Source organism: Mycena indigotica (genome assembly GCF_014461135.1).
Source record: "Mycena indigotica strain 171206Taipei chromosome Unknown Mind.scaff0003, whole genome shotgun sequence".
Taxonomy (NCBI): domain Eukaryota; kingdom Fungi; phylum Basidiomycota; class Agaricomycetes; order Agaricales; family Mycenaceae; genus Mycena; species Mycena indigotica.
Window position 1 is genome coordinate 1,182,477 of NW_023503002.1, and position 20,785 is coordinate 1,203,261.

Below are 20,785 nucleotides of genomic sequence, written 5' to 3' on the forward strand. Positions count from 1 at the left end.
ACTGAAAAGCCTCCTCTAAATATGATCTAATAGAGAGATTCTGATGGTCTACTGTTCTCTGGCATTACATGATATTTGTACAAAACCATACTAGGAATTTTCACAAAAATAGAGGCCCAAAGCAGGACTGTTTTGCAGAAAAACTAGTGCCAAATGTGGTCAGCCAATTGGACTTAGATCAAGGCCACAGATTTCCAAGCACATAACTTAGGAATTATCAAATAAGGTAATTTCTGAGTCATGTGTGCCAAAATCAGAGCTCATAATTCATGTAAAAAATTAGCCCCAATTATTCGGGCCCATATCTGCCACAAAAAAGTCCAGCATCTAGCCATTTTTTTTTTCACTGAAACCCCAATGTGAACTACTGTAGCATTCTGTGGGGGTGAAACACCCAGAGGGTGCGTTACACCCTGAAACACCCAAATAAGGCAATAGTTTGACAGTTTTCTGTCAAATAATTGCCTTATAAGGAAATAGTAACGCTTGAAACAGGTCCCCCGTTATGCGTTATGTTTCACCCCCACAGAATGCTACAGTATGGTTGAAAATGCTGAAAGTTTGTTGGAGCAGGACCAAATATTATAATATAATAATAATAATAATGATAATGATAATAATAATAATAATAATAATAATAATAATAATAATTTACATTTATTATTATTATATTATATTATGGATATATTATGCTGTGGAGGACCATATTATAATATTATTATAATATTATTATATATTTGGCATAATGATATCATATTAGGCTAGCACTAAATGAAATCATATCCGTGGACACAGTATTTGGCACCAGTCTGCAAAAAGAAATGGATGTGATGAACTTGTTATAACAAGTGAAATTATTAATATGCTGCTTATTACTATGATTGTGTATACGTTTGGAATATAAATTATTGTCCTTCTGTGGAACTTATATAGTATTTAGAAGTACTCCATACATATTTAGAATACATATAGCAGTTCCCTTTACCCATTTGGGATCACCAGGGCCGATTCAATCGTCAAGTTAAGATACGAGGCAAAACATGAAACCCCATTCGACACAACCACCACCAGAAAACGCACACACGCACTTACGCCGGTCTGCCGTCACAGCTCGCCGGATGCGTCATGTGGGGCTGGGAAGGCGCTCTGGGGTAGCATGCTACTCCATCATCACCACCTCCCGACCCACCAAAACCTGGAGCTCGCCGGTGGGACTCACCCAGTCCACTGGGAGTGTGTCTTCGTCTTTGAGGACCCGGCGCCATGTGTCCGCCACTAGCGCTCGGTTGAGGGCTTTCTTCTTCTACTTTTTCTCATTTGTCAGTTGGCGGTCCAACTCAAGGCACAGGTTGAGCTGACGGTACCACCTGTTGTGTACCTCCCCGCTCACTCACCGGGTCCATATTGTCCCGTTGGATTTGGTATTCATTTCGCATTTGCCAGATGAGGTGTGCAGATTCAGAGACGACAATTCTGAAGAGGCGGGTGAGTGCTCTGTTGACTTTACCGTTACGGCTGTACTTCTTGACAGCGCCGCACGCAAGGATCTCCCCGAAAGTCACTCTTGTCAGCACTCCGGTCTTCTTCTGCCAGAGCGCTGAGGCGAGGTCCCACACATAGTGTTGCCCCGTCGCTGGGCATTTCGTTAGGATATGCTCCATGGTTTCTTCTGTGTGGCATCCCAGGCACATCTCCCTCTCCTCGTAGCCTGGGATGTTGCGCCAATACTTTCCGACCTTGTACCCATTGTGTAGAAGCATCTACATGAATTGACGGATGTTTCGGCCAAAGACCGTGTTTCTGGTTCCCTTCCAAATGAGCTTCGCGGTCGGCGTGTTTCCCTTCGCATTGATGGCAGGGCCAGCTCAATGTTGGCTGTAGTGTGTGCACGTTCCAGTTTTTTACGATATGCTGGGCACGCTTGCTTCGACCGCTTGATGATCTTATATATCTTCGACTGTGTCATCTTCGAGAGCTGCGCTCCTGGGAGCCTGAGTTCAGCTGGTATGGTTTCGTCCAGCACGTCACTCACGCTTGGTTTGGCTGCTCCTGCGTTTGTGAGGGCGTCTGCACCATCATTTCCAAGATTGTCCGAGTGGCCTTTACCCACTCAAACATAATTGGTGCAGAGCGCTGCCGGATGCAGGCTGCTGCTAGCCTGAATAGTTCACCATTCTCTGTGATTCAGAAATCCTCCCCTTCCCAGCGCGGGAGATGGACTGTAAGGCCGTCGATCGTGGTCTTAGAGTCGCTGAAAATCTTCAGCAGGATGTCAGTGGGGTTGTCCTCAGCCGCAGCAATGACCGCTAGGAGCTCACCCGTTTGGTTCGTTTGTTTGAGGTCAGGCGGGACGCGGATAGTGCGATTGCGGACATCGTTCTCTCCATAAAAGAGTCCTGCCCCCGCACGGGCGTTGGCTTGTCCATTGCCTACGGCGGACCCGTCTGTGTACACCACAATTTCGTCCTCGTCCGGTTCAACCATCTTGTCCAGGTCGGGCGGGCTGTGTATACCCCTCTTGCCATCACAAAAGATTCGGAAGGCGTCTTCGAGCTTGTCGGATTTGTTAGGCATGGGTTGGAATATCCGTTCCTTCCCGCTCAGTGGTCTCTCTGCCACCCCGGGGTCTGGGTTGTCCCCCGGTTGATCTTTGAGGGGGTTCCATTTGTCCTGCAACGTGTTTAGCAGGCTTCGTGCCTTTGCGAAGCACTTGTGTGGTGACTGACATTGTGGGCTGTCGTTTCTTGTGGTTGTGCAGCCAGCACATGCGCAATTCTGGTGCGGCCTGTGCTGCGCAAGGTCGAGGTGGCGGGCTAGAGTTTCCGCTTCCCCAACAGTGACGACCTTGTGGTTTTTCGTGCAGACACCTGTTCTCGACTCCCTTGTTGAAGGTGCCGCGGTTTGCTGTTCTGGATTTGATGTGAAACCATATCGGGAGCTGGCGTTGCACTTCCCGTTTGAAGCAGAGTCCCTCTCAGCGCACATTGTAGTCTTGCGCCGCTTTCATCATTCTTGCCACATCTTTCGGGAGTGGGTTGGCTCGTGAGCCTGAGTTCCATGACTGGAGGAACACATGGAGCCTCAGTTCCGGGTCTACCACGCTTCTGTCATCCCCGAGGATGTTCAGGGCGTTAAGTTCGTCAGTCGCAAAGGCCCAAAGTGGGTGATCATGGCCAAACTTAAGATATGATTTCAACCACATGACTGTTAAATGCCGTGTCGACCAAAGGGACGGAGACGGAGATGGAGACGGAGACGGAGACGGAGACGGAGACGGAGACGGAGTCGAAGTCGGAAACGGAATCGAAGTCGTAGAGCACTTGGGGCGGAACACCACAGAAGGATGTTTGGGTGACCGGGGCAGGACATGCACCCAATTTTGCGAGCAAAACCTGGGCCACTGCCCACCGTGCATTGCGCGCAAAAACTGGGGGAGACTATAGCAGGATTGTGACATCCTCTGTGACAATTGATATATCTTGTATATCTTTTTGAAGTTGAAAGATATGACTAATCTAACTACATAAATAAATCAACAAATCACTATTTTTTCAGGCCGAAGACCCGGATAAACATCAGGGTGGCTATGTGACCCATAAAAGGGATATTGATTGAAATAAAGGTCAAATTGATAGTTCATCATATAATAGATATAATTATTGATCTCCATCAAAATCGTTCCACATTGATCAATTTATCTTGATGCCATCAGCAGACATTAGATAACCTACCAAAATAATGAAATACCAATAAAATAATCTTTTTGTTTAATGTGACACGAGTGACAAAATGACCTCCATGCTTTGTCATGGGGGACTGCCCAATTTTGCGCGCAATGCTCGTAAGCAACTGCCCAGGTTTTGCGAGCAAATCTGAGTGAATGGGCTGACCGGGGCTTCCAGTTGACCAAGACAAGACAAGAGGAGAAGAGCGGAGTCGAGACGACGCTGGGAGATAGAGACCAGCAACGTTAATTTACAAACTGAAGTATGTAGTAATACATCAAAGTATTTATAGTACAAGAAGTAACGGAAACGGAATAAGGGATAACAAAGTAAGTAACGAGATTAGAACAAAGTCAAGTAAAGTAGAAGAGGAGTTGCATACGAGGAACAAGGCATAGATGATTGCATAGATCATAAGTCGGAGTAATTGGAAAACGCTCAGTAAATCTTCATTGCGTAAAAACCAAATACCGGAGTCGATATCGGAGACGGACTGCCGGAGTCGGCACGGATATAACAGTATCCCCCTCTGGCGTTTCTTGCCCACAAGAAACAGGAGCAATGGTCGTAGAGGTAGGAGTCGGAATCAGAGAGAGTCGGAGTCAGAGTTGGACTTGTGAAAATTTTGAGTCGAAGGCCGGAAAGGCCGAGATCACCGAGGAAGCCGGTGAGAACGTGATAATAGCAAGGAGGACGAAAAAGGAAAGGGGTGACAAGAAGCACGTCACCGATTGACATCAATCTCTCTATCTTTACCACTTCCCACCATGCCGCCTAAACGCCAGAACGCCAAAACGCCAAAACGCCAAAACGCCAAAACGCCGAAGAAGGCCAAGAACCTATTTGAAAACGCGGTGGAGCGGATCGAAGAGCTGTCGGAGACGGAGAGGGTGGGTGGATGGGTCGGTGGAACGGACCAAGACCCCTTGGCTGACGTGTTACCGTCGGGTCGTAACCGACGCGTAGATGTGCGGAGGGAGCTGGAGGAACTCGAGCGCAGAGCGGAAACGCTTCGCGCGCTACTGGCGGAAACGGCACCAAGAGCACCGTCACCGGGTAGTCGGTCGGAGTCGTATGATCCCGACGACCCGGTTGACAACGAGCCAATCGTTGAGGAATTGTCGGAGCACGGGTCCGTAGTGGCGCCGCTGCAGTGGGTTCCCAACGACGAAGAAGAGCTCATCGAAAGAGCGGCCGAGTACCATAGGAGCCGAGCCGAGCGCCAGTGAGCCGCAGTGCTCAGAGGGCAAGAAGACGAGGCCGAGCCTCAAGAACAAAATCGACGGGGCCGGGCCTTGTTGGCCAGAGATCGGGTCAGAGCCCGCCGGGAACACGGACTCGCACCGCTGACCCTTGCCGAGACGGCCGAGGCGAATGCCCGGGTTGGCCGCCGGGTCATGTGACACGTTGAGTCATCCGCGGAGCCCGAGCCGGCTGATGTAGCCGAAGAACCCAGAAAGGCGGAAGAAACCGAGAACGCCGAGAAGGCCCAGGCTGATGGGCCTGATGCAGACGGCGATGCAGAAGAAGAAAGTGAGTGCAAGTAATATTCTCGGTTATGAACCTGACCCGTTTTGGCAGAAAAATGCGCCAAATGTATCAAGACAGGGAAAAAATGCGTGTGGAGCGACCCTAAGCCCAACACAACTTGGCACGGAAGGCTTTCTTGCGATAATTGCTGCAAGCTCAAGGCCCGTTGCGAAGACGGAAACCCACCCCTGCGTTTCCGCAAGAACGAGAAGGAGGCTGGGATGGTCAAGGAGAAGGGCAAGAAGAAGAAGGTTGCGGGGCCACGGATTGTGGTGCCCAGAGTGGTTGAGAAGAAGGTTCCTGCGGAGACGACCGCGGAGACGCCAGCTGAGTCGTCAGGTCTGACGCTCAGCAACGCGGGGGATTGCCGCAATGATGGCAAATCTGTTGATGCGTCAGCGCGTAGATCACCGGCAGCTCAGCCGCGTGATCATGGGACTTCAAAACCTTGGCCGCGAGTTGCGCTTCAACGTCGGCGCGATCAACTCGTCGACCACACCCGAGCAACTGGACGAGCGCCTACAGGGAATCGACAAGACCCTGAAACACTGGGATGTCTTCATCCAGCGGGAAGGCCAGAGGTGTCGGGATGCGGATGAGTCGGAGTCGGAGGACGCTGAGGGCGAGCCGTACGAGGAAGAGCAGGAGGAGCAAGAAGAGGTCGAAGAAGAAGATGCGATGGATGTGGACGAGGAGCCCCCCGGCGAGGGTTGACAAGGGAAAAGGAAGAGCCGAGTAGCGGAGACGGAGACGCCTCGGAGACGGAATCGAGAAACGACAGAATTAGAGTCGTAAATGTAAAATAGAAATTAATTTTCCTTATCTCGCAAATCCGGTGTGATGTTAATCCAGTTTGGGTTTGTTGGGGTATTGACGATGGAAGGATTCGATATACTCTTCAGCTTCCAAGTCAGGTGCACCAACCCAAGTGAATTGTTCATCAGTGTTCTCGTAACCAAGCCATTCGACCAGGTAGCGGAGTCGAGCCAGACCCTTGAAACGGCGATCAATCTTGTAGTCAACGATGTCACGGATAAGACCCGGCCTGTCCGCTCCGGGCGCTGGTGTCGGGCCATCGCGGGCCCGTAACACGCAGCACGTGACGACGGGGAACATGCGCCCCAGTAGGAGGAGGGACACACGTGGGAAGCACGTGACCGAGAACGACGCGTCGAGCCGTCGCCGAGCCCAACTCGACACCAGGGGACTGGGGAGGAGTGCTAGGAGGTCAGGAGTAGCGCCTGGCCCGCAAGGGATGTGCGATCGTCCCCTCTGCGGCCAGGAACGGGAGCGAGGAGGAGGAGGAGAGGCCAGGGTGTCCGATCACCCCCTTTGCAGGGCCAGCGTATATAAGGCGCGATAGTGTACCCTGTACTCTATCGCTTAGATCGTCTGAAGAACTACCTTACTCCGTGCGAGGAGACGCTATCGACTCATCGGGCCCGACACGACCCGATTCGAATCTTCGACCACCGACTACGGCAAGGGACCGAGTTCACGGGCCCTTTCGGTTTCGATCTACCCCGCCTGCCGTACTTGCGGGCCCGACTATCCGTCTGTTCTGTTCCGGGCGCGCGTTCTTAGGAGAAGTCCTCGCACGGCCCGACCCGCAGTCTGACAAACGATTTGTTTGATTTCGAAGTGTTCTTCTCCATCGACTTCAATTGCCGCAGGTGGTGGCTCTTCGCAACCAGGGAATTTGTTGGGTGTGTGGATTTTGATTTGGGAAACGTGAAAGACGGGATGAACTTGAGAAAGGGATTTCGGAAGACGGACTTGATAGGATGCAGCACTGGGCTTTCCTATGATCTCGAAGGGACCAAAATGCGTTTCCGAGAACTTCGGAGTCGGACGCTTGGTCTTGATGTACTTGGTCGAGATAAAGACTTCGTCACCAATAGACGGAGACGGATCTGGAATGCGTTTCCGGTCCGCAGTCTCTTTGTATTGCTCCTGAGCGCACTTGATCTGTTCCTTGAGGAACTCGTGCAGCTCTTGGAGATCGACGACGTAGTCCTTAGCATAAACATTAGCCACATCACGCTCTGGATGAATCGTAATAGAGGGATTGTAGCCTTTGTTCGCGAAGAAGGGTGATATGCCAGTAGAAGCGTTAGGAGCATTATTGAGTGCGAACTCTGCGATCGGCAGTAGCTCGTGCCAATCATCCTGTTGGTAAGAACAATAGATGTGAATATATTGCTCAACAGTTTGGTTCATGCGCTCCGTTTGCCCATCAGCAGAAGGATGATAACCCGAAGTGTAGTGGAGTTCCATGTTGAGTAGTTCTCCAAGGGAACGGAAGAAAGAGGACACAAATTCCTTTCCGCGGTCAGAAGTGACGTGGGATGGGACTCCGTGTTTTGAGAAGACGTGAATGAGGAAAAGTCGAGCGAGCTCCGGAGACGAAATGTGAGTGTCACACGGAATCAAAATGACCTGTTTTGAGGCACGATCAACGATGACTAGAATGGTATCGAATTCACCGGATGTGGGGAGCTGCTCAATGAAGTCCATAGAGATAGAATCCCAAGGACGGAGAGGAACGGGGAGAGGCTTTAGCAGACCGTAAGGTCGATGCCTTGGCTTCTTGTTGCGCTTGCATGTGATACAAGATGCACAGTAGTCCTTGACGAAGGCTCTGAGTTCTAGCCAAGTGTATTCGCGTCGAACAAGAGCGAGAGTACGGTTTTGGCCAAAGTGACCGGAGAGGATATGGTCGTGATGGTGTCGGAGTACAGTAAGTCGCAACTCCGGAGACGTACCGGAGACGAGTGGTACCCAGATTCGATCGTCATAGCGTAAGAGACCAGTGTCATCAAGTTTCCAGCGCGAGGAATTGCCAGATTTCGCGGCAGCAAGGCCGGAGACGGCAGCGGGATCGTCATTGATATGAGCGCGAATGTCGTCGTGAAGCTTCTTGACATCCAGAATGACGGAGGCACGAAGCACAGGTTCTTCAAGGAAGGTAGCGCGGAGAGAGGCGTTGAGTTGTTCAGACGTGAAAATAGGGCAAAAATTTTGCGGATTCAATTTTCCATAGGACTTATACCCCTCTTTTGGGTAGACGTCCCATCGTCTAGTTAACGCATCAGGCTTACCCCCAAGTTTACCTGGGCGGAATCGGATTGTCATGTTGAAACAACAAAGATACTCGGACCAGCGTACCTGGCACCGAGTTAGAACCTTGGTAGTAGAGAAATACTCAAGGTGCTTGTGATCAGTGACCACATCGACCGGAATCGGGGCGCCTTCAAGATATTGACGCCAGTGAGTAAACGCATCGAAGATAGCGAGTAATTCCTTATCGTGTGTGTCATAGTTGAGCTCTGATGGCCCCAGAGAGCGACTCCGGAAAGCCACAGGATGGATTTCACCATCATCGCCGGAGACGGAGAGGATCGCAGCAATAGCGTAGTCAGAGGCGTCCGTTTCTAGGGTGATTTGGCGGTCTGGGACCCAGTGATGAAGGATCGGAGCCTCGACAAAAGCCTTCTTGAGGTAATCGAAAGCCTCTTGACACTCAGTGGACCAGTTCCAGCGGACCTTGGCACGAGTGAGACGAGTGAGCGGAATCGTGATGTCGGAGTAGTTGAAGATAAAACGTCGATAGAAGTTACAGAACCCGAGAAAGGCTTGAATATCCTTAACTTTCCTAGGCGTAGGCCAGTCCGTGATCACGGAGACCTTCTCCGGAGACATGCAAAAGCCGTCAGGGGAGAGAATGTAGCCCAGATACTCGGTAGTCGTGACGCCAAATTCGCACTTTGGCAACTTACAGTAGAGTCCGGCTTCGCGGAGACGCCGTAGGACTTCCCGAACATGCTCGACATGCTTCGACTTGTCGTCTGAATAGACTAGGATGTCGTCAAGATAGACGATAACTGTAACATCCAGTAAGTCGGCGAAAAGACTATTGAGAAATCTTTGAAACGCAGCAGGAGCATTGGTAAGACCTTCAGGTACAACCCTGAACCCGTAAGAGCCGTAGCGAGTGCGGAATGCCGTTTTTGGTTCGTCTCCGGGTGTGATGCGGAGAAGATGATAGGCATGGCGCAGATCGAGTTTTGTATAGATACATGCCTTTCCCGGTGCGTCAAGCAAGTCCGAGATCAGCGGAAGCGGGTAGCGGTCCTTCTTCGTGATGCGATTGAGTCTGCGGTAGTCAACACAAAGGCGAAGGCTGCCATCTTTCTTCTTAGCGAAGAGAATAGGCGCGCCATGACTAGAGCGCGAAGGATAAATGAACCCGGAGCGGAGATTCTCGTCGATGAACTTGCGGAGAGCTTCCAGCTTGTTCTGAGACAGAGAATAGACGTGTCCGATGGGTGGTTCTTCACCATCAACGGTCTCGATCTTGAGATCAAACTCGCGATGGGGCGGAAGGTTGAAGGCTTCCGTTTCCGAGAACACATCGGCATAGTCTTGGTACTCGGGTGGGAGACAATTAACCTCAGGCTCGGCTTGAGCTGCCCGAGCAAAGGCTTCGTCAGAAGGGACTGCACGAAGAGTGTACTGATACATATCTTTATCCGCAATAACTGGGTAGAGCATGGGTCAGGGTCGACCCGCAGGATTTCAGGGTAGGGTCTGTCAGGGTCAGGGTATGGCAATTTCTAAACCCAGCCAAACCCGGACCCTTTAAGGGTCAACCCGGAGGGTCCAATGAGCTGTTGTGATTTAGCAATTCCCTATCTAAACTTGATTTTTGTGAGTTTCCAAGAGACAAAAAAAAAATCATATGTCACTTATGTCACTCATGTGACGAGGAATAGGCTCCATATGCTATATCTGAGCCAATATCATACAGCAAAATGTATCTTATGTTGAAATTATTGTCCCAAATACATCTTCTACTTCCATGTCTCCAACCCGTGGGTCAACCCGGACCCGGTTGGACCCATACCCGGAAGGGTCAGGGTTAGCCAGGGTCAGGGTCAGGGTCGGCCTTCTGAGACCTGGACCCGGACCCGTGCTCAACCCTAGTGCCAATAACACAGCGATAAGCTGCAGCAGAAACAAGAGAGATTTGGGGGCGCGACAAGAGGAGTCTTGCACGTGAGAGTTATGGCCGGAGACGGAGTGTCAACCGGAGACGGATCGTCCAATACAGGACCAAGATTTGTTGGCAAAGGGGCGATATAGGAGCAACCGGAGAGGGCGGAATCGATTCCGATTCCGGAACGTCCTCGCTCATAGAGGAGCTGATCGCAACAGGAGCAGGCGTAATGGAGACGTCCGGAGTGGATGGGACAATGAGATGAAGGGGGGAAAACCTCGTTGTTCTGACACCTCGAGGCGTTACATGCGCCAATCTGTATCTACCATCTAATCACTATTGGTCCTCTCTCTTCTGTCCCGCTCCATCTGCCCACCCCCTGAAATCGCAATGTCCTCGTTGCGCACCTCAAACTCCCGCCCACCTTCCTCAATCACCTCTTCGTGCTCTTCTTGCGCTTCAACGTCCTCCTCTGTGACCTCTACATCTTCCAGCAGCCCTTGCTCGATTACTGCTTGTGCTTCTGCAAGCCACCTGTTTAGCCCACAAAACACTGTGAGTTATCAGTGGTAACCCGCCGGGGTGCCATTGATAAGGCTCAGGATTTTCAGAACATGTACTGAGGTGAATAATTGCTGGGGAGAGGGGTGAATAAAGTTGAGTTATAAGGCAAAAATTCGTCCAGAATGTAGGGGGTGAATAAAGGTGAATAATGCAACATAGGCCATCCAGACCAAGTCTCTCGAAGTCACACTATGTGACAGGTGACACAGCGTCCCAAAAAGGAACTTTTGTTGATAGATACTGAAGTTGGTAGTTTCAGTGACTATGTCATGTGGACATATACTATAATATAGAGTGATACATATGACAAGTCTCCAAAAAAGGAAATTTCCACTGCTAGACAGTACAATGATCAGAGAATGTCACAGATCATCACAAAATGAAAGTTCTCTATCTTGGCTATATAAACAACTTTCATTAAGTGATGCATAGTGGCAGCTCAATGGTAGTATCAGAACTTTCCAATCACTAGCTGATGGATGTTCAACTGATGGGCTTCTATCTCTATAACTACTTGATATAAATACATGATTTGAGTACTACCAGGAAGGCCTTTCAGAGTATCATATGATATAATCACTCTACTGACCATTCATTCACATAAAAGAGGATATTTGCGTGCTCAAAGTGATAAGACTGCTGACTTGAAACTTCAGATACCCTTAGCTAATGCTTGACTATGTTCCCTTCCAATCCCACCTGATTTGGGCACTGAAAATGCAAGGCATTCCCTCATCAGTGGCATTTGATTTCCATCAACTCTGGAAGATTGGCTTAGATCTCCAGCTAGCCTTAGTGGATAAAGCTGGAGAAAGGCTCGTTTGAAAGGTATATTATCCTACTCTCATTTAGCCCAATGATCCATATCATCTGTACCCATTACCTTGATCTATTTACTGCAAAACATGGATAAATACTGAGTTGAGGAGTATTTTGCTGATATCTTGGGACCCTATGTATAAAATCTCATGATCTAAATTGATATGATATCACAGAATGGTCCATTATAGTTTCACCCATTATCGATGTCCTACTATGTGTTAGGGTCAGTCAATTGTTGGAGACGTTAGGTGCTACATAACCCAGAATGGAGATATGCTAGAGGACTAAGGAGACCACTTTATAGGAGGTGGATTATACCCTTACTAGTAGATATACTTGGATTCTTCAGACTTCCAAAGGCCATGCCATGGTCAACCCATCATCTTTGAAATAGATAACACTGATAATAGTACTGTGAGGGATCCAGAATAGCTATGAGGTTGACTCAAGTGCTGGACAGGTCCATTTGAAGGTCTATATCATCCTACATTCAAGTCTTGGATCATACTTGAAATTATTTTCTGACCAGTTGTAATAGCGAAGACACTCTCTTCTACTCTATGGGTACCTACCCTCTCTTCAGCTACCTTCTGTAACACATGCCAGAACCAGAACTCATTGCAGTACAGGGTTCTAGTAGATATCCAAATACCCTCATACATGCATCTCAATGTCTAGTACTTAGTCTGTAGACCCCACTATCCATATAAACCAGTTTTGCACCTAACCTGTAGTTGAATGTCTGCCTCATTTCACCCTCCAAGTACATACAATCATCAATCAGAGTATGTGGGTATGTGTATATACCTCATTGACTGAACTTGACATATTTTGATCTATAATCAATTAGCAGATCATGGCTGTATTGTTAATATCTTGTGCCATAGCAGTAATATGTAGAATAGAGAATGACAAGAAATTTCAAAGATAAAACCTTGTGGGAGGCATAACATCTCTCAGGGGGGACCCTCTGTCTGCTTCCCAACCTTATGTCATCAGGGATTCCTTACCTCTAAGTGAGTTATTGGAAGATTTAAATAATAGGATATGAGCCATATATACGGGTATATAGGGTGCCTGAAAATATGTGTGGCTTGTAAGCATATCATGGACGTCCATCTGACCATAGCACAACTTACCTCATGGTTATTTATGCATTACTCACCCAGATATCTGGTCATCATTATGCTTGGTCAAATTTGAGGTAGAAAAACTACAGGAAAGTGGTATAACAGTATATTCTGAAGGCATGAGACTATGGTCATATCAGATCATATTAAGACAATATGACAACCTACCTACTAGTGAAACAATAATCTGAATCCATAGAGAACTGCTAGAGATATAGCTAGATCAAAATCTCTGATAGATAATCATTAGGCAGGATGGGTATGCTGATCACATGATATTGATGGGGATATTGACCCTCCCATTGAGGTATACTTAGTAATACTTCAATTAGCTCTGTAGCTACTCCATTTATGGAGATATCATTTCAACAGTTGCAGATCAGCTAGTGATTGGCTAGTGCTGACACAACTATTCAGCTGCTACTATCCATCACTTAATGAAAGTTGTTCATATAGTCAAAATAGAGAACTATTATTTTGTGATGATTTGTGACATTCTCTGATGATTGTACTGTCAAATGGTGAAAATTTCCTTTTTTGGAATTTGATATACTTGTCACTCTATAGCACACTATGAAACAGGGCCACTGAAACCATCAGCTCTAGTGTCTATTAACAAAATTTCCTTTTTGGGACGCTGTGTCACCTGTCACATAGTGTGACTTCGGGAGACTTGGTCTGGATGGCCTATGTTGCATTATTCACCTTTATTCACCCCCTACATTCTGGACTTAGTACGAATTTTGCCTTATAACTCAACTTTATTCACCCCTCTCCCCAGCAATTATTCACCTCAGAGGATGTTCTGAAAATACTGAGCCTTGTCAATGGCACCCCGGCGGGTTACCACTGATAACTGACAGTATTTTGTGGGCTAAACAGGTGCTGCAAGCATCGTTCCCGTGCGCGGTATGAACCGGCGCAGCCGCCGCGCATGAAACTTCCCCGATATAGGCAGCTCTTCTAATGTCTCCAAGGTGTACGAATTCCTGATGCGGTCAACCACTCGACGCGGAGCTGTCCACTTGATCGCCATTTTCCGCCTTACACTGACTGTGTGATCCAATTCGTTTTGATAAACCTGCACAAGTTGCCCGGGGCTGAACACAACTTCCTTTGGCGATCTGGCTAGGACGCGGTTGTCGAAACGAGCTTTTCGTTGCTTGGCATGCTCCACTATTTGCGTATATCCATTGAGTCGTTGTTGGTCCACATAAGCCATCTGAATTTTGACTTCCTCCCTGCTGGGGGGATTCTCTGCAATGTCTATTGGTGTGTGGTTAGTATTCACCACAAGTCCAAACAAGAGCTCATTGGGTGAGTAGCGTAAATGTGGCAGGATTCGATTGTTGAGTATTTCCACTGCATCGTCCAAATATTCGGGCCACTTCTCTGGCAGTTCTTCCCACCCTGCATCTTCTCCAAGGTCGGGGGCGCACATGCGCTTCAGTATTGCCAGCAACTTGGCATTCATGCCTTCTACGAGACCGTTTACCCATGGAGAGTATGCTGGGTGTGATGTGCAGCGTTGTTCCTTTTGTCCTACAGAAGCTCCGCACTTCCTCGTTGTCGAATTCTGGTCCGCCGTCCGCCATCAGTGTTTCTGGTGCTGGGTATTCGGCAAAGAGGTGCTCGAGTGATGCTTTTGTTGTTCGCCCTAATGCTGCCGTCTTCAGCTTTTTCGCCCATACACGTGTCAGACTGCGGGTCGGGCCGTGCAAGGACTTCTCCTAAGAACGGCGCGCCCGGAACAGAACAGACGGGTAGTCGGGCCCGCAAGTACGGCGGCGGGGGGTAGATCGAAACCGAAAGGGCCCGTGAACTCGGTCCCTTGCCGTAGTCGTGGTCGAAGGTTCGAATCGGGTCGTGTCGGGCCCGATGAGTCGATAGCGTCTCCTCGCACGGAGTAAGGTAGTTCTTCAGACGATCTAAGCGATAGAGTACAGGGTACACTATCGCGCCTTATATACGTGGCCCGCAAAGGGGGTGATCGGACACCCTGGCCCTCTCCTCTTCCTCCTCGCTCCCGTTCCTGGCCGCAGAGGGGACGATCGCACATCCCTTGCGGGCCAGGCGCTGCTCCTGACCTCCTAGCACTCCTCCCCAGTCCCCTTGTGTCGAGTTGGGCTCCGGCGACGGCTCGACGGCGTCGTTCGGTCACGTGCTTCCCACGTGTGCGTTCCTCCTACTGGGGCGCATGTTCCCCGTCGTCACGTGCTGCGTGTTGCGGGCCCGCAATGGCCCGACACCAGCGCCCGGAGCGGACGGGCCGGGTCTTATCCGTGACAACACGCTGTGCATAAACATCAATGAACAATGAAATCTTTGTATACCCTCCCTTGCCCCCGCGGCATTGACAATGTGTCGGTTACCATGAGCTCGAATGGGTGACACCGTGTGATCGGCTCGAGAAGAGAATGTAGGTGAGATGGGCCGAACCCTTTGCACTTTCCACAGTCGGTAATTGCCGCCACTATCGACTGGTCCAATTTCGGGCTTGAGACCTTGCTCAACATCTGTACTTTGATTAGATCGTGTCCAAAGTGCCCATTGTTACGATGGATCTCCCAGGCCATGTCCTTCGCCTCTGCCCGTCTGGACACATTCCTCCACAACAACAATGATCCATACCCGAGCCAAGCTTTCGGTTTCAATATGCGGCAAAGTGCAAGAGACTTGGGACCAGAGCAACTAGCGGACAGCTATTCTGAAAGTTGCGGGAAAATCTCTTGCGGGAATCGTGACCAAGATCTTGATTCCGAAAATACGTGATTGGGGTGGTAGCGTTCGTTGGGGTCGGAGGATTCAGCTTCACGAAACTCCCCCCGGTGTTGATGACAATGGCCGTCTGCTATTCCTTCAGGACCAGACAGGAAAACTGCACCTTTTTGGCAATTATTCAAAACTCATCAATCCAAATTTGCACCGAGATTTGGAGCGGGTTCTATCCTACACTCCAAACATTGGTACATGGGTCTTTCTTTCGTTTTCTCGAGAGTCAAAGGAACTGTTGCTCGGTATGGACCAGTTGGCCGCGAGAGGTAGCTTCAACTACCAACTGTGTCGAACCGTTGGTCCTGGTGCGAATGTATCATCCAATCCAGCCCCTCTAGATGCGGAGTCGACCCCATGGACACTTCCCACTTCAAGCAACAAACCAAGTCCCGTAAGGTGATTTTCCGCCTCTACATTTTATGCTCAACTTCTCAGGAAAGTGTAAGGGCAACCCCGGAGGCCTGAGATCAAGGTCCTAGCAGGGGAGGATCCAAAGAGTGAACATTGGTAAGCGAATACAAATGAAGCTGACCTAGCAGGGGAGGATCCAAAGAGAAGAAACTCTAAGGGTCCGCCTGCTAGGTAGCTGACTATATACTGCTTGTCCGTAGCTGCCGCTGTCGGGCACAGAAGGCTTGGGCGGCGTCGCAGGCGAGGTCCCAGGGCGACCGTCGGGAGGGCGTTGACGGATCGGTGATTGTGCGGGCGAGATGGAGGGCCGGACCGGAGTCCGAACCGGAGTCGGACCGGAATCGGACGCGTCTCCAGGCCGAAAGGGAGGTTCCCCTGACAGCCATATGGTGAAACAATACCTATACAATTATGCGCATGGACTACTTTTCTTACTTATGATTTTCCCTGATTCTATAAATTTCGTTTTAGTATTTATATCACCGTCTTGTATTTGGGAGATTCATGGATTGCCCCGCTCTACTAGGTGCATCTGGGGATCTAGCTTGTCAATCTATCTTGCTAGCTCTTTTGAAATAGTATCATCATGTCTTATTAATTAAGGGTTTCGGTTGCTGAATACAAGAGTTCCGGTTGCTGTTTATTGGGTTTCGGTTGCTGGTCGAGAGTTTAAGGCAGTTAGTTCCTGATTTGAGACAACTCAGAGGGTTTAAGGCAGTTAGTCCTGATCTTGAACGAGTATAAACTCTCTGGGCATTGTATTGGTGCTTTTCTATTACTGAGTAGTATGCTTTGGGGCACACAAAATCAATGTTTTTTGCAAGAAACTTGTATCAACCCTACAACCTTACACATCTGTGCCAAGGCTCTGTTCACAGGGGCCTGTTCTCGCATAAGGAGAAGATAATTTTTGGGTTTTGTGACTTTTCCTACTTAACATTATACATCTTTCTCTCTACGAAAAGTGGAGTTTGGTTGTTTTTGTGGGTTAGATTGGTTAGAGACTCAGAGCTCATTTGCTGTCCCCACTCTGCACTCATCACTGTTAACACCCTCCGATAGTCGCCCTGTGACCTGGCCTGTAACACCACCCAAGCCTTCTATGCCTAACAGCGGCAGCTACAGACAAGCAGTATATAGTCAGCTACCTAGCAGGTGGACCCTTAGAGTTTCTTCTCTTTGGATCCTCCCCTGCTAGGACCTTGATGTCAGGCCTCTGGGGTTGCTCTTACAAAATGTACCATACATAATTTCTTGTATCTTGCATGTCAAGCTCCGCACGAGTGTCAACACCTGCGGATGTTTGCACAGGTACCTGCAGGAAAACATCTGCAGGTTTGACATCCGCGGATACAGGTATCCGTTTCCCACGGATGCCAAGAGTACAGGTATGACTCTGGAAGATCTCAATTTTCATTATCTTCCATATATTCCAGTCACTAGAGTCTTCTTATGCCCTGTGGTGTCCATATCCGTATATTACTTGATACTATATACTATATAAGCTCTTATTATTGTCAATATACCTCAGTATCCCAATATTTTATTCAAAATACCCATGGATAACCCGTGCAGGTACCCGTATCCATGAGTACAGGTACCCGTTTCCCACAGATGCTGCAAATGCAGGTATTGGTTTTGAAGCCTAAATTACCTGCAGGTAGAGTACAGGTATTTATCCGTGACACTCGTGAGAAGCCTTACTTGCATGTAGTATACTCTTGTAGAAGTAAAAAAACCACTTTTTGCACCTCTTTTGATGCATTGATGGCCTGCCTACCCCCAAAGGAAATGTACTATATTTTTGCCATGACTGTAGCACAATTGTTGATCCGCGCCTGTCACTTGAAATCAGCTGTAATATTTTTGTGTGAGTCCCAGAGTAAAATGGCTTCTGCTTAACTTCCAAACACAGAAGGCAGACCGGTCACTATTGTACATGTTCTGTTTGCTCGGCCGCTTGTCCACCTGGGACAGAGCGAGCCAGCTCATCCTCTCAGAGGCCTCAGACAATGACACTCTTAGGTTCGAGGTCAACGAGCAATAGAGCAATATCATTATATATTTCAAGGAGCACTTTCGGGAATCGACCACCTGCATTTAGGCAGAGGCTTCGATCTCATTACCTGCTGCCGTATGCTCCGTGTGCTCGGTCCCACGACTGGCCATCCAGGTCTCAGGTCCCTATCGAGAGGTTCAGCATGTAGTTCATATTGAACGGCTTTCGAGCCAAAAGGAAGAACTTACAGTCCGATTCTTGATCCGTTGGTTCTTGATTCTTCGAGTGAACCATTCCAACGAGGTTGCACCCGTCTCATATTTCGCTGCATCGGGTGCACGCGCAACGGCATCTGCAATCATGGAACTCTCTTCCTTCAATGCCCGAAGAACGATTGAGTTGCCTGGTCGAGTGAAGAACACGAGTGAGAAGCGGTAATGCGTGCTTTGAAGACCTGGTGGTGAGCTGTGCGGGCGATGGTGAGTAAGAAGAGCTCGTGGCAGGTTGAGAGGACTTGCACGACGCGATGCAAATTAGAGCGCAGAATTCCACCGCTAAAGATGGCCATTGCATCGCCAAGGTTACAAATTGCGTGGCCGGGAATAGGCTAAGACCATGAGATATAATTCGAAGCATTGGAAGAATATATATTGACCTTCACATATTGCCAATCCTCTGAGCCGGGCACGAAAACTTGCAGTCCACCAAGCCGGTTATGCAGGAATGACTGTGAGAGAAAGACGAATTCGTGTGAAAAAAAAAAACTGCAAATATTTGACGTACCAAGGACCCGAAATCTACATGGGATAAGAACCTGCTGCTATAAGGGTGCTTGAAACTGACCAGTATGTGCTCCGATCGCCTGTGTATCCTTGCCTGCTGGTGGACTGTAGAGGACTCTCGTCTCACTTCCGCTGTATTCTTCCCGCAAATGTTGCTTCGCCAATGTATCTTTGGGGAGTCCAAGTTTGTCGTTAAAGACTGCGATAAGCGTCATGTTGACGTCAAGAGCCTTTTCAACGAAAGGCTTGATTGTCATGTCCATTCGAGCGTCAACAGTGCGCGGATACGAGCGCCGAGCTTGTTGTGGCCAGGCAAGAGCATCGTCTTTAGCTACATTGATGAATTGTGCTGTGTCGAGGGTACCAGAGGCATCCACCGCATTAGCTCCGGCTGCCTTGTACCTAGGATCAAGTTAGTGCCAGAGGAGAGGCAGCGCAATATTGTTGACGCGTAACTGACCCAAACGAGACCCCATCATCTCCTTGTTCGTACTTCATTTTTTCCTCCATGGGCAACGCCATAGTTTCTGCACCCATTTCGAACATCCCTTGGACCTCGCTGTCGACTCCATGATTCTTCAAACTATTTTCTAGTTAGCCTGCCAAATTCCACAGAATCCCAAGGCAAATGACGCACTACCAGAACCCGAGGCTGGTCCCAGCGGTCCAAAGACGCTCTTTCTCGGCTTCGTCGTTCGCTTTGATCAAAGCATAGTCAATGACGAGCAATGGATGGGATGGTACGTCGTCTGGGAAAGGTGGGAGAGTGTTGGTGTCCATGGTCGTAAGAGGCGAAGTTAATAGAATGGGAACAGCTGACCCCAGCTGTCTTAGGGACGCAGGTTATATAGTGTTCGAATCCGGAATCGAGTTATTCCCAAGTTTGAAGGCCGCCCATTCAACCATAATGCGAAGTTGCAGTTGCACAACGAAGCTTTGACGAAGGTGCAGGTCAAGCAGCGATCACACAGAAGATGATCCGATCAAACCTGGTCCTGGGTTTGAGTTCAACCACCATGTTGCTCGTACGATCCAGGCTCATACCCAGCCCTCGTTGCAGAGCTAATCCGAGAGGCGGTATTTTAATCTAAAATAGTATCAGTTTTCGGGTAAAATCAAAAGGTGTGACAAATGTGACGGTTTTGGGGGGGGGTGCGCTCTGCAAGAGGGCTGGCGCAAGTAACCCGGACCGAGCACCGAAGCGGTGCAGTTATCCCCGGTTGGTCTCGCTCAACCAAATTGTCGCGCGTCGAGTACTGCGTCTACCCACCCATTCACCGAGTCTCCCGCGTCCGTCGACGCGTCCAACCCTCCGCTCCGGTCTCTGTACCGTCCGAGCCCACGTCCCGGAGCCCCAGTCCATCCCCACTGCCCCCAAACCGACTCGATGACAAGCGCGGGGCATTGTCGAGGATGAAGCCCGTAGATTGGGCAAGGGAGAGGTTGGCACGGGCAAGGGGACCGCGTCGAGGACACAGAGAGCAGCCCAGGTGTCATGCATGTCATGGGCCATGGCGGTCGGCCACGCCAAACTCGTCTGCGTCACAGGCGCATCCGGGGATAACTGCACCGCTTCGGTGCTCGGTCCGGGTTACTTGCGCCAGCCCTCTTGCAGAGCGCACCTCCCCAAAACCGTCACATTTGTCACACTTTTTTTTGATTTTCCCCAAAACTGATACTATTTAGATTGAAATACACGCTCTAGGATTAAGCTCTGCAACGAGGGCTGGGTATGAGCCTGCGTACGATCAGGCTTTATAGCTCTAATTTGCACATATCAGTGCATCACCGACATGCCGAAGCACCTCGTCTACATAAGATGACCATGGCTGCCGCTGGCTTCTCCGTCGACATTTGTCCAGAACTCGCTGAAAAATAGTGAAAAATATGGTCAACAACACATGCAATTCGCCACTTCCAAGCTCGACGCTCAGCAGCCTCCTTTCGCTTTGACGCACTTCATTGGACGAGGTTTGGCCAACGCGCCTCCAAAGGCCTTTGTTCGCGATTATGTCCTTGGCATTGGCCCACGCGTCGCTGGCTGCTTT

General features: G+C 49.3%; 1 protein-coding gene across 1 annotated transcript; it reads right to left on the bottom strand.

The window, feature by feature from the left end:
* Positions 1–18,056: 18,056 nt before the first annotated feature.
* Positions 18,057–19,517, bottom strand: MIND_00306300 (Clavaminate synthase-like protein; the record flags this gene model as incomplete). The annotated part of the gene is made up of 8 exons (XM_037359922.1): positions 18,057–18,140; positions 18,204–18,420; positions 18,474–18,562; positions 18,611–18,682; positions 18,739–18,752; positions 18,799–19,139; positions 19,198–19,320; positions 19,375–19,517. The coding sequence occupies 8 exons, from the start codon at positions 19,515–19,517 to the stop codon at positions 18,057–18,059; spliced, it is 1,083 nt and encodes a 360-aa protein (XP_037222807.1).
* Positions 19,518–20,785: the final 1,268 nt, after the last annotated feature.